The following is a 15,009-nucleotide window of genomic DNA, read 5'->3' on the forward strand; positions in this document are numbered from 1 at the left end:
ATCAGAAAAGCAGCCCCTCAGTACCTCTTACTAGAAGGAAGCCAGAACTGCAGGGTTTTCTATACAAACACTGCTCAAACTGGGGAGTTAAGCCTCTAGAACTAGGGTGCTCTCTCCCCTCATAGGGATAGGCTTGTTAATAGAGAAATACATCATTAGCTTAATAATAATAATAATAATCTTTTCAAGGCTATTTGCCATGCATGCTGGTGAATACTGACTCTCCCATGGCTTTGTTACCTAACAAAATATTGATATCATGAGTAAAGCCTAGGTGGTGCCTGCAAACCAAGGTTTAAGCCCTGGGCTAGACAGTTAGAAACGCCACAGCTGCTCACAGCAATCTAACAAATTAGGCTTATTAGCATTACATCCCAACAAACTCCTGTGTTCTCTAGCCTTACTGATCACAGGTATATGGATAATGACTACAAACTAACAGCAGGGACAGGTTGTGCTTTGCAGCTGAAACAAATACAGGATGGGGTTCACTATGTTTAACCATACAGATGTTTAACCTTTAAGCTGCAAGTCGAGTCAGATTCATTGTCATGTTATACTTGTGCAAAGAGAGTGGAACATATTAGCACCAATGAAAGTGAGAGAATTCTAATTTAGTAGCATTTAACTACCCGAGGTAAAGCCTGGTGGAGAATCAGGCCTACTGTCTGCGGTTTCAGTTTGTGCTCTGCCTGTTGTACGCTTTATTCTTCTGTTATCTATAGCTGAAGAAAACTTAGTTTTTGTTGGAAAGACACCCATTATATCTTATTCCTGGAATAACGTGTAGCCCTGATGATTGGCATAACAAAGCTTAGAAATGGAAGGCAGCAGTATAACTCAACCCTCTATCTGTTGTACCAGATGATAAAAATCCACATAGTTCTAAAGGCATGTTATCAGGTTAAAGTAATGCTTCCTTGGTTATAGTACCAACGGTAACAGCTTAAAATGAACAATCTAAATTTACTACTCACTGCTTACTTTTTGTCCTTTGATTGGCTTTGACAAAGAAGTGTGCCCTGTTTTACTTTCCTATTCTCAATACACTAGCACAGTGCTCCAAAGTACTGGTTACAAACAAAACAAGAGACTGTTTAATATCAAGAAATACAATTGTTTAATTGACCATTATTAATTTAATTAAATTATTTCTATTACATTGTTTGGTATGTTTTTCCTCTACACACCCTAGATTTAGGGCCTGGATTACCTGATTGCCCACTTCCTTGCAAACCACTAAATTGCCCACTGCAACCCTGAGCCTGTGGGACTTGCTCATGCAGAACCAGTTGCAAGACAGGGGTTTGAGCTTTTATAAACACTTTACAGCATAGGAAATAGCCTCACTTGCTATGTACATGTATGAGTCCGCAGAGTTTTTTTGTGAATGATTTATTCATGGCTTTTCCCTCCATCAGAGAGTTAGGACCAAATTTTCAAGAGGTATTTAAGCACCTAAAGATGCAGGTAGACTCTGGGTGGGATTTTCAAAAGTGCATAGGTGCCTAACTTGCAAGGGCCAGAGCAACTAGCTGCCAAAATACCTACAAGTGGCTAGCTCCACTAGGCCTGTGATGTCTTCCATGGGGAGGGAGAGCTAGTACTGTGACCCACTGGGCATGTGCAAGATGTAAGTATTGACAGCAGCCCATAGTGAGTAGGAGAGTGCAATGCACTTTAATGATGAGCAGTCACATCAACCCAGTTTCCAGGCCATGGATGCACCTGTTATATGTCCCACTGCCCACTACTGCAATATACTGTCCAGTACCCCAGGGCATGCCCCCTTCTCCCATCCCAGGAAAGCAGCCTAAGGATAGTCCTAGCTGTATGTAATGCCATACGTCATTACTGCATGGGTCCATGGATCCTGAACCACTAGATGTTGGGGCTAATCTTGCACCACTGAAATCAAGCACAGACTTAGCAAAGTATGTTTACTCTCTTGCAGACATCACACCATCCCCATCCCCTGACCATTGAGCTCCCTTAGAAGTATGCCAAACACCACACCCAACGACCTGCTCCCGCCACCCAACCAGCTATCACTATCCACAAGCAGCGATGCAGATACCTGTCATCAGAGGAAGGCTCTGACACCCCAGGACTAAATCTGTCTAATGGCATCTCTCAATACTGTCACTAGAGCAGTTCCATAGCCACCCATTTGTGCTTGTCCTATGTCGCCCCTAAGGAGGATCCGGTAGGCTAGCGGATCCCACGCTTAATCCGGATGGTGTTGGCCAGGACTCTCAGGAGTAAAAACCCTGGGAATGCATCGAGGTCTTGGTGAACCAAAACAAGGCCATGGTGTGGCAGATAGAGGGGTTATAAAGGCAGCATGTAGAGGCTCACTGCTTCACTGGGGCATGTGGACTGTGCATATGAAATGAGCTGCACAGGCTGTGATAGATCATTACTGCTTTGCATTCTAAGCAGGATGACCAGACTGCTGCTCAGACTAAGATAGGTGATGTGGTCATGCTGGTGGACACCCTGAAGAGGGAGTCGCACATTTTTCCCAGTGAGGCACCCCAAGATGCATGGTCTCCGCACCAGGTAAATACACCTGCTAGGGACCAAATGGATAGGAAATAGCTCTAGTGGCAGTCCATTTTTGACCATTAAAGGAACAAAATTTACAAGATGGCATTTTAACCTGCATGAGTAGAGATGACATGATCAATACACCTTTTACAAAACACCACTCATTAGCTTTGGCTTCTTTACAAACAGCCTTTTACTTGGTGAGTTAGGAGGGATATCCTTAGTTTTAATACCATATCTAAAACATATATTGAGCAAGCTATATTAAATGCAAAAAATATTTTAATGCAAAGTAATGGTTATGGCTTCAGAGCTCACATTCAAAATAAGGAAATATAGAAGTTCCTCCAGGAATATTAATTCGGTTATATTGCAGTGTATTTTCATTCCTGCTAAGTGTGTAGTTCAATGCATATCTATTTAGTAGACTTAGACAATAAAACATACATGGTGTGCAATGTGGACCACATTAATGGTAACTTCTGTATTGAGTTCAACTTTACAACCTTAATGATGCAGCAGAGTAAGTTTGTTACCTTTTACCTGCTGTGCCTGGGTTTTTTATTTTCATCATTCTTAAAGAGAAATTCTATATATAACGTTAGTATTCATGGGATTCCAATTATGCTTCCAGGCTCACATCCCATTAGTGTGAAATGAGAGAACATGTTGAGTTCCCATATCTGCTTGATTGGAGATATTTTCTGCTAGGCTGAATTAAAGGGACAGCAATATATTAATTTTCACTGGGACTCCTATTCTCATGATAGAAGGAGAAAGAAACAGATGCCACAATCCTGTAAATATTTACACGTGTGCTTTCCTTCAAGTAACCCTACAGTTCCATTACAGTAAATGGGACTATTCATGTGCTTAAAGGATCAGGGCCTTTAAAAAAAAATCAGACTTTGTAGAGGAATGGTTACACACCAAAAAAATTGCTAAAGCCACAATACTTACACCCCTGAAATTTTTCCTATCCCAGTTGTCAAGGTTTGTTTTATGAGGAGGGGAGAGGGGGTTTGAAACCATTTAGCAATCTATTCTCAATCTTGTATAGTTTAATCCTATTATCAGCCCTACATCTGTCCAGCTGGATGGAGAGAAAAATATACAAAAGTGATATTACAAAGAGGCAAACAGGCCTGCTCAGGCACTGTTAAAAATCAACCAACCAACCTTAAATGCCCATTTCTTCTTAGTAGTGTGACCAGACAGCAAGTGTGAAAAATCGGGACGGGGGTAATAGGAACCTATATAAGAAAAAGACCCAAAAATCGGGACATCTGGTCACCCTATCTATATGGTATCTTATTCTTTTTCAAACATTGTCTTCTACAACTTGCAAAGGCACTATTCAATAGGTACTATTTTATACATGCAATTTTTCATACTATAGCAGGTTTTGCTGTAGCTCCGGCTAATAATAAAGAAAACATGATTCATGTTTTTTTAATGGGAAGAGAATATAGTTTTTACCTCTTAATGAACAAACAAAACCAACCTTTAGCCTGAGGCCAAATATGAGCAGCTTCATCCCAAAAGGAAAACTTTTCAGAATCTAATGGAAATGGCATAATTGAAACCATTTTGCAATCTTACCTATAGCTTTCAGTATAGCTATAGCTACAATGCATTTTGAAGATTCCTTTTTAAAAAGCTGTTAGAAATACCTGTCATTGTTTCAGAATCTTCATTCAGTGAGTAGAACCCCAAGTCTTTCTATAAATAGTGGTTTTGATTTTCAACTACCAAGCAGCAATCTTATCTATACAAACTAGAGATTTAGGATTGGCTTTACCATTAGGGCCTTGTCTATGCTAGTGACCTGAAACATTTTTAATTAAGCCACCAGTTGTATTGAACTTGTTTTAAATTCAATTGGTTCAGTGCATCCACACCCACCAGGATCAATTATCTTTAGATAACTACATGTCATCTGTATTTGGACTGTCTTAAACCAATTCAGCTGCTGTGCCCCCTACGTATCATCTCTTGGGGCACACTCCCATACACACCCCATTTATGTCCCTATTATCCTCTGCCCCACTCCTACATGCCTCAGCCACATCCCCCATATTACCTCCCATCAGAAAAACCTCCCAGACCCACTAATCTCTCTGGCTCCACATCTCCTCAGATGGCAAACAACAGCTGGTTTATCAGGTGCAAGTGGTGGTTTGCAAGGGTGGGCATGTTCTGAGAGGTGCCCCATATCCTTCTGAATATACCCTGCTATGGACAGAGGATGAAAACGTGGGGTGAGCACCTTCTGAGATGTGTTCCATAGCCATCAGAACATGCCCTGCCACAAGGGGAGCTAAAGGCAGGGTGGGAACATGTTGACAGGGGTCCTACACTGATCAGCATGTGCCATGATGTGGGGCCGGGCATGGAACTAATGGCATCGTAGGGCTGGACTCAGAGCTAATGGCATTGTACAGCTGGGCACGGAGCTAATGGCAGGGTAGCGCCGGGCACGGAGCTAAAGGCGGGGGGTGGACACACACTCAGACCGGTGCCCCAGGCCAGTCGGAAGGCGCCCGGCGAGAAAGGGAACTAGCGGGTTACTTTTTCCTGGCAGTGCCCACTGGGTACTTTCCAAACCCTCCGAGGGGCGGGTCGCCGGGTCTTGCCCCGCGCCAGCAGCGGGGCAAAGAGCAACAGCTGGCGTGGCGTAGGTCGGACACTGCTCCGCGGAGTAATGCGCTACTTACGTGCACTGAGCATGCTCAGTACCTCTGCTGAAGCCACGGCCCTTCACCCTGCCCTTATACCCGTGAGGTTCTGCGGACTGCTTTTGACGGGGGTTATAACCTGGCAAAGGGGGCGAATCGGAGCACGGGGTAGCCGGCCAGGCAGCGCGGAAATTCCGCGCCTCAAGTTCACAGTGCTACTATCTGCTCACTTCCTCAGTAGTTTAAAAAAAGGGCCTCGTCACTGCCGTATGTGGTGATTGGTCAGTTTTACAGGCGGGCCCTGCCTCCCTATATGACGATTGGCCAGTAGTCAAGCAGCCCCATCTTTTGATTGGACAATTCTCAATATCGCTACTCCACCTCCCGGTGCTCTGACGGGTTAGGGCTGCGGACAGCGCCCGCTGATTGGTCAGAGCTTCAGACAGACCCTCCCCCTGTGCGGTGTGGGGATGAGGCGCTGTGGGGTGGCTGTCCCGCGTCCCCGAGCGGATTATACTCTCCCGCCCGTGCCTTGAGCGAGGTGGGCCTCTCCCCGCACCCATGGAGCTTTCCTACCAGACGCTGAAGACCACCCACCAGGCCAAGGAGGCGGTGAGTGCTACAGAGAGGCCGCTGCGCTTCTCTGTTACTATGGAGACCGGGCGGCTGGAGACGTCATTACCGCGCATGGGCAAGAGAGACCGTTGTGCCGGCAGGAGGCCTCAGCAGAGGGAGGTGTCAGCCAGTGCGCAGGCGCGGGGGGGTCTGGGCTTCTCGGTGCGGGTTGCCTGTTTTTGGCGGGGCGGAGCAGAGACCAGGCCCCTTCAGTAAAGGGGAGTCTCCTCAGTCCTGAGGTGTGGGCGGTGTCTGGTCTCACCGCCTATGCATGGGGGAAATCCTCTATCTCCCTGCACCTGTGGGAATTCACTCTCCTGCTAAAGCAGAGACTCCTCACTTCACCCTTTAGTCACTCCTCCCCCGCAGACAAACGGAGGGGGGGGGACCCACCATCTTACCCCCCCCCAGGACACAAAAGGGGAGGGACCATGAGAGTTTTTGAAAATTCCAGGGGCACCTATCTCTAGCTTGCGAATCATAGAACTGGAAGGGCCTTCGGGAGGCCATCTAGTCCAGTCCCCTGCACTCATGGCAGGACTAGGTATTATCCATCCCTGCCAGGTGTTTGTCCAACCTCTTAAAAATCCCCAATGATGGAGCTTCCACAACCTCCCTAGGCAATTTATTCCAGGGCTTAACCACTCTGATAGGAAGTTTTTCCTAATGTCCAACCTAAACTGCCCTTGCTGCAATGTAAGGCTGTTGCTTCTTGTCCCATCCTCAGAGATTAAGAAGAACCATTTTTCTTCCTCCTCCTCGTAACAACTGTTTATGTACTTGAAAATTGTTATCATATCCCCTCTCAGTCTTCTCTTCTCCACACTAAACAAACCCATTTTTTTCAGTCTTGCCCGATAGGACATGTTTTCTAGACCTTTAATCATTTTTGTTGCTCTTCCTTGGACTTTCTCCAATTTATCCACGTTTCCTGAAACGTGGCAGCCAGAACTGGACACCTCTGGGGGCACCAGATGGGGCAGAAGCTCTCATAATTCCTGAAGATGGGGGAGAGGAGAGAACAGGGCCAAGCCCCCCCCCCCCCCCCCCCCGAGGCACTGATTGGGGTAGGATTTCCTTACTGCTGAAGGGAGAGAACAGAAAAGGAGCCAGGCAAGGATGTCCTTAGTGGCCTGTCCTCCCTCTGGGATAACAGCTTTGTCCTGCTACTAGCTAATGAAAGGTATCCTGCAGCTGGAGATGTACACCTACTGGAGATGGAAATTACATGAGCTAGCTTTGATCAAAGTAGAGTGCTAAAAGTAGCAATGTAGCTGCAGTAGAATAGGTGGTGACATGGGTAGCCAGCCAGGTACAATCTAGTCCTTGGTAAATAATCAAGCAGCTTGTTCACAGCAAGGCTGCCATTTTTAGTGCTCTAGTTTGATCAAAACTAGCATATGTACCTCTTCCTGAGCTGGAAATTATACCGCCGGCTTCAGCATAGACGTACCCTGGCCTTAGCTCAGTGAACCCCAAACTTTTACGGCCTCACCCCCACCTTAACTGGTCTGCACCCCTCCTCCCCCACGAGCTGTGGTTGAGAGTTGGGGCCATAGTTGTGGGGCTGAGAGCACAGGACGAGGAGTGGGGGCTAAAGTCACAGGTGGGTGCCATGGCCAGGAGTAGAGCTGGGGGCTGAGGCTGGGGCCAGAGCTGTGGCTGGGGGCGGGGCTGGAGCAAAACTAGGGGCAGAGCAATGCTGAGTGGTGCTCCTTCCCTGCACCACATAGGGGCTGGTCCAGGCCCCATTGTGCCCCCCAAATGTTCCTCCATACTAGGGGGCACGCTTAGGGACCGCTGCCTTAGCAAGGCCTGTAGCTCAAGTGGTTGAGGTTGTGCTACAATCCTAAAGTTTCTGAATCGCACCCTGCTGATATATGATCGGGGGTTGTTACATAATGTAATTTGTTTTTACCCTTTTCCTTTATTTGTATGTAATTTCCTGGGTTTTTTTAGATTGTCTTATTTAGAAAGTCAAGGACTAGAAAGTTAGGAAATGTCAGGTTTATGGTTGTCCATGCGACTTTAATTCAGGTTCTTCGTGTACATATATTATGATACAATCTTTAATTACAAGATCACTTAGTATTTTTTTCTGCCAGACCCTTGCCTTATTCAGTGCATAGGATTCATGCACACAGGCCCAGAATTAAAGTGGCAAGGGCAAATGTATATCTGGCACTTTCTGTCTTTTGAGTGAAGTATTTTGCAACTAGTACTTTTAATTTTTATATGTAATATACATTATAATGTAGAAAATTAGGATCAAATAATAATGAAGAATTCTAGTTAAATTAATCTCTACTGTATGTGGAGTTACACTGAAGTCCCTGAAATCAGTGGAGCTACACAAGAAACTAATTTGACCATAACCTGTACTTTTTTTAAAAAAAAGTTTTGGAATTAAATATGAGAACAGTTCAGTTTTAAGATTAAACTGGTTTACAAACTCATGTGTCTTTATCAGCTACAAAGAAATAAATACATGACATTTTTATTCTGTTAATTTAGAAAAAAAAAACCTAAGTGTTGGAGCTATTTAGTGAAGTGCTCAACTATTTAGCTTTTAAAACAAGATCATGTTTAAATGCCTTAAGCTTTTATTAATTGCTTGGACCCAAAAAATTCTCTATAGTAATTGAAAATGTAATTACGCACATTTTTTGTTCTTCTAAGAATAGGAGCTTATTAAACTTTAAACACTTAAACATCTATTGAAATACCAGTGACTATAAACAACATGCCATTCTAAATACCGTACTAATTAAACAGCAAGGCTAAATCACTATAAAGCTAAACTGAATTTTAAATAACTTTTTACTTGTAAGTGCTCCTTTTCTTTCACACTTGTATAAGATTTACCACTTCCTTGCTAACCAGAGCTGAAGTCCCTGGTGTGATAGTAGTTTGTCAAAGTTTGCTTTCAGGCTGTCTGCTTGTATGGAATAGACTGGGTGGGCTGACTGAGTGGTTCACTAGATTTGTTATGCAATAGAAAATCCATCCTGTACGGTTTTCATTGGCTTCAACTCCTCTTGACTTCAGTGTGGCTCATCAGCACATCACAGGATTGGGATCAGAGGCTTGCATCTCTGTATTTTTGGTTCCGATCCGATGTTGGTTGATTGTGAATGAAAGTTGCTGTCATCTGATTGGCTCATTGGTGCCCTATGCGAGATGATTTGGTAGTCTTAGGGCTTGTCTACACAGACATTTAGTTTTGTGGGAAGCTAGGGGGTGAATCCACCCCTCAACTGCCTGTTGTGGACAGCCTCTGAGGACCCTGCTGACATGCATTAATAGTTCATTCATGTGCCTTGATCTATTCATTATTGAAATGGGACTAGGTCAGAGAACATTAATGTGCCTCAGGAGGGTCCACATGGGCGGTTGCTCCACAGCAGACTCGTGCTGGGTAGATTCACAATCCAGCTTGCAAAATTAATTGTTAGTGTAGCCCTTAGTTGAGTTCTCAGTGGATAGGTTTCTACACCACAATATTAATCAGCACAAGTGGCACTCTTCGTGTCAGTTTCACCAGAGGACAAACAATGAATGGGCCATGGAGTCTAAACTAACCTTTCATTTTTTAGGAGGCTTCTTCATGAGGGAATTTTTGGCAAAAAGGCCTACCGTTGCTATCAACAGTGAGAACTCTGATGTAAACAGCCTTAGAGCATGCCTACCAGATTGGGCCCCGCACAAGACACAGTGGAGGAGGTGGCACCGCCACTGGAATGGGAAGAGATCTTAGGTCTCTAGTGTGAATGTGCTAACCACTAGGTTGTAGAGTCATTCATGCTGTCTTTGGCTCAGTGAATATTTACATGTTTATATAAAGTGGAACCACTTCAACAGGAGAGACTGGGACAAATCCCCCCAGAATACCCTACAGCTCCTTGGTTAAGGCACTCCCCTGGGAGATGGGAGCCCTAGGGTCAAATAGAGTGGGGATTTGAACCTGAGTCTCCTACAGCCTCGGTAAGTGCTCTATCTATTGGGCTAATGGATATAAGGGGCCATCACAATCATCTCCAGTAGTAATAACTCCAACCCCTTTCCTACCCCTCAAGCTGTAATTACAGAGAGACAAGTCTTCTAGGATGAATTGTAAAAGGGTCCCAATTTTAAGAGTGTTTTCAAAACACTGTCTATGAGAGAATCCCTCATCCCACCTGTGCCAAGGTTTGTTTTAATTTGCTGAGAACATGCCACAAAGTTAATCCATCTTCTCTTTCAGCATCCCTGTCAATGCACTTGTGGTTGTACAAGCAAATTACCCCAGACTAGAGCTTAATAATAATAATCTGCACTTTTCATCCTCAAAGTGCTTTATAAAATATTAATCTTCACAATGCTACTTGGAGATAGGAAAGCATTATTGTACTTGTATTAAGGACAGGGAAACTAAGGCAGAGGGAGTTGTAACTTTCCCAAGGCAACAGAAGTAGGGCATGTTAGAGCTTGGGTTGCAAATTTAATACCTCTTTTTTTGAACTGCCTCATCTTTCTCACTTTAGAAATCTGGAATTAAGCATATAGACCATCACTTAAGTAACATGAGAAACAAGTACACTTTCAAATCCTGGGAAAATCTCATGTAAAAAAATTTCCCTCTTTTCCACTAGATGGTTCTGCACTTAAATCAAACTTCCAAAGGAAAAGAGTATGATAGCTGTGATGATCCCCTGCCTTGCCTCTCACTTTTTCTACAGATTAATAAAAGCCTTCTGGAACAAACAAAGGGATAGTCACCAGCTTTAAAATGAAGTAACTGACCATATTATCTCAAATATGTAAGTCAGAATGTAAATGGCATTGTCGTTAGATGTTTGGCTGTGTGTGTGTTCTCTCTTTGTGTGGCATCCCTGGTCTGTGCACGAAGCTGGCATGGCAGACCTCGAGCAAAGTGCCCAATGACCACAAGATCCATTAAGGTACTAAGGCACCCAGCCAAGTTTATTGTTGGCGAAGCATGGTCTTAGCTCCCCGATCAATGTCTACAGTTACACTAGCACATGTATGCCCGTGACAATGGATGCAGCTCAGTGAATGGCGAGACTTTCCATTGCCCCTTCTGTTGGCCAAAGACACACACTGTGAGACTCAGTTTTATATACCAGTACAAACAAGATATGTATTGCTCCTCTGACGTGAATAGTTACTGCTCCCTGATGTGGATTGTTACCGCTCATTACCTTATATGTGTTGGTTCGATCCAAACATCTCTATCCATTTTACAGTTATCCTGACCTCATCTTTAAGAGAATGTTCCTTTTATATTTTTGGGGAGTGTTTGTACCATACTTGGTATCGGGGTGTTCTGGTACCGTCCTTCTGGAATGTGTTTGAGTGTGCTGTGCCTAGCCTTTCTTAGCAATGAGTGTGTTTTTGCAATACCAGCCCTGTTCCTGCCAGGCTCTATGAGCATGTACACAGGCAGAGCCTGCAGCCTTGCTGACTTTGTTTTATATTAGCAAAGCTTTGACCACTACTTCAGCCCAGATAAAAGGGCTTATGTCTCAGGCTCTCTTCCTGCTACAGGCATATGGTACCCTCCATACTGCAGAGCGCAGAGGGGAGCAGAATAATTCTAATCTGACCAAGGAGAGGAAGGCTGACTATGCACTATGTTCGACCACCTCAACCACGTTTTGGTACCTTTCTTCTTTCTGTGGTTGCTGTGGTAGAGCACAGTTCTAGGAGACAAAGGGGAACTATCCTTTTACATACATATTCCTTTTTTATGTCTATTGGGACTTAAAATGTTAAAGCAGTTATGAACAGTGGTAACTCTGTGGCTTGTCTGTGAGCTTCAGATGGACAGATGCAGCAGAAATTAGTGCTGTGGCACTAAAGGACGCAGGGGCGGGTTCTATCGTGGATAGGTCAAGGATTTGTGGGTTTATCTCCTGCAGATCTATTCTCTACCACTTTGGCTGGACACTTCCTATTCCAGATCCATTCTGCCACAGGGCCCACCTCGTGGGGGAACAATGTGGCAATGTGCTAGAAGTCCTGGTTTTATCCTGCCCTTTTGCCTGTTAAGGAACAAGGGGGAGGAGTGCTCCCTAAGGCTTCGCAGCACTGGTATTTTATTTATAGTAAATGTTATACAGTGAAACCTGCACTGAGAGTCATCTCTAATATACAGCCCCATTTTAAATGAATACTTTCACATATCCTCAGGTTTTGTATACAATTGGTTCAAATTTTATACCTGATTTCAAAGATTAACCTTTACACAAACCTAATTTCCATGTGGAAATACTAGGGTTGTCAAGCGATTAAAAAAATTAATTGTGCTTAATCATGCTGTTAATAGAATACCATTTATTTAAATATTTTTTGGAAGTTTTCTACATTTTCAAAGATATTGATTTCAATTACAACAGAATGCAATGTGTAGAGTGCTCACTTTTTATTTATTTTTATTACAAATATTTGCACTGTAAAAAACAATGGAAATAATATTTTTCAGTTCACCAAATACAAGTACTTTAGTGCAATCTCTTTATCATGAAAGTTGAACTTACAAGTATAGAATTGTGTACAAAAAACCCCTACATTCAAAAATAAAACAGTCTAAAACTTTAGAGCCTACAAATCCAGTCAGTCCTACTTCTTGTTCAGCCAATCGCTCAGACAAACAAGTTTGTTTACATTTGCAGGAGATAATGCTGCCCACTTTTTGTTTACAATGTCACCTGAAAGGGAGAACAGGCATTCTCCTGGCACTGTTGTATCTGGTGTCGCAAGATATTTATGTGCTGGATGTGCTAAAGAGTCATATGTCCCTTCATGCTTCAACCACCATTCCAGAGGACATGTATCCATGCTGATGATGGGTTCTGCTCCATAACAATCCAAAGCAGTGGGGACTGACGCATGTTCATTTTCATCATCTGAGTCAGATGCCACCAGCAGAAGGTTAATTTTATTTTTTGGTGGTTCAGGTTCTGTAGTTTCTGCATTGCAGTGTTACTCTTTTAAGACTTCTGCATGCACCACAGCTTGTCCTTAGATTTTGGAATGCACTTCAGCTTCTTAAATCTTGAGTTGAGTGCTGTAGCTATCTTTAGAAATTTCACATTGGTGCCTCTGCAGCTCTCTGCTTCTTGTTATGCAACATAGCACAGCACTCAGTACTGCAGTTCAGCTCTTCCCACGTGCAGTCCACTGTGCATAAGGAGATGTCACTGTCAATTCTGCAATTGAGGATCTATATTTTCCTTGAGTTTGTCACAGACCCTGGGGTCATCCAACCTTTGGTTAATGTCGTGACCTAGAAGTTGTTGTTGGAACACTAAAGGGAAGCTGAAGGCACCCGTGGTAAGACACCCATGGGAGTGGTCTGGTTTTTCAGAGATGCTGAGCTCCCCTACTCCAGCTAACTTCAGAGAGATTGCAGTGGATGCTGGGGGTACTCAGTATCTCCAAAAGTAAGGCCACTTATTTTGGAGCCCAAACTCTGGCCGAAGAAAACCTGACCATGGTTAAGAAATTTTCATGTTTTGGGATTACTGCTGTTAGTCTCCATCCCCTTCTCTCCCCCACAAATTTTGGAGGGTTATTTTGCTAATACACTGGTCTTTGCCACGAGACTTCCATTGAAGTCAGGCAGGAACTGGGGCAGCTCTAGCTTTTTTTGCCGCCCTAAGCATGGCAGGCAGGCTGCCTTCTGCAGCGCGCCTGCAGGAGGTCCCCGGTCCCGTGGCTTTGGTGGCATGCCTGCGGGAGGTCTGCTGATCCTGTGGCTTTGGCGTACCTGCCGCCGAATTGCCACTGAATCTGCAGGACCGGCAGACCTCCCACAGGCATGCCACCAAAGGTTGCCTGACTGCCGCCCTCGCAGGGACCAGCAGGGCGCCCCCCACGGCTTGCCACCCCAGGCTCGTGCTTGCTGCACTGGTGCCTGGAGCTGCCGGTGGCAGGAATATTTGTCAGACCTGTATATAGTTTAGTAGCTATGGCTGGAGATCAATGTCCCAATCTGGCAAATGCTTAAACAAATGCTTTTAACTTTAAGACTTGAGTAGTTCCATTCAGTTCAATGGGAACACTCTTGGGAGTAAAATTTAAGCAAATGTGTAAGCGTTTGCAGAATTGGGTCCTGCAGCAGTGTCGAAGAGTCACCAGTGCGGAGGCTGCTACTGGTCATCTTGGGAATTTGCTCAACTCCAGCTGCGGGGCGCCCTCTGCTGAATTTTGTCAAATTTGCAGTGAAAGTGTTCTTAAAACAAACAATCTGTGCTGAATCATCATCAGAGATTGTTGTAACATGAAATATATGGCAGAATGCGGGTAAAACACAGAGCAGGAATCATACAATTCTCTCTCAAGGAGTTCAGTCACAAGTTTAATTAACACATTTTTTTTAATAAGCATCATCAGCATGGAAGCATGTCCTCTGGGATGATAGCCGAAGCATGAAGAAGCATATGAATCTTTGCCGCATCTGGCATGTAAATATCTTGCGACACCGGCTACAACAGTGCCATTCGAATGTCTGTCCTCACTTTCAGGTGGCATTGTAAACAAAAAGGGGGCAGCATTATCTCCTGCAAATGTAAACAAACTTGTTTGTCAGCGGTTGGCTGAACAAGAAGTAGGACCGAGTAGACTTGTAGGCTCTAAAGTTTTGCATTGTTTTGTTTTTGAGTGCAGTTATGTAACAAAAAAACCCTACATTTGTAAAATTCACTTTCATGATAAAGAGATTGCACTCCAGTACCTGTATGAGATGAATTGGAAAATAGTATTTCTTTTGTGTATCATTTTTACAGTGCACATGTTTGTAATGAATAATGTAAAGTGAGCACTGTACACTTTGTATTCTGTGTAGTAATTGAAATAGATATATTTGAAAATATAGAAAAATATCCAAAAATATTTAATAAATTTCATTTGTATTCTATTGTTTAAGAGTGCAATTAATCACGGTTAATTTTTTTAAATTAATCGCGTGAGTTAACTGAGGTCAACAGCCGTAGTAAATACCACTTCTGTTCACACAATGTCCAATCAGAAGTCTAGCTGTTCATTTGTTTAACTCTTCATACCAGATTTGTACGTGCATAAGTGGCATTTGCACATGCTGATCAGACACATGCAATTGTTTACACACAGCATCAAGTCTCCATCACTGAAATTATGTTCTTAA

General features: G+C 43.8%; 1 protein-coding gene across 1 annotated transcript in view; it reads left to right on the top strand.

The window, feature by feature from the left end:
- Positions 1-5,709: 5,709 nt before the first annotated feature.
- Positions 5,710-15,009, top strand: part of KATNAL2 (katanin catalytic subunit A1 like 2) — an 81,329-nt gene continuing 72,029 nt past the window's right edge. Inside the window, exon 1 of the mRNA XM_032798467.2 lies at positions 5,710-5,840. Coding sequence (XP_032654358.1) covers positions 5,790-5,840 — 51 coding nt within the window. The 5' untranslated portion in view covers positions 5,710-5,789. The remainder of the gene's footprint in view (positions 5,841-15,009) is intronic.

This window comes from Chelonoidis abingdonii, chromosome 6 (assembly GCF_003597395.2).
Source record: "Chelonoidis abingdonii isolate Lonesome George chromosome 6, CheloAbing_2.0, whole genome shotgun sequence".
Classification (NCBI taxonomy): domain Eukaryota; kingdom Metazoa; phylum Chordata; order Testudines; family Testudinidae; genus Chelonoidis; species Chelonoidis abingdonii.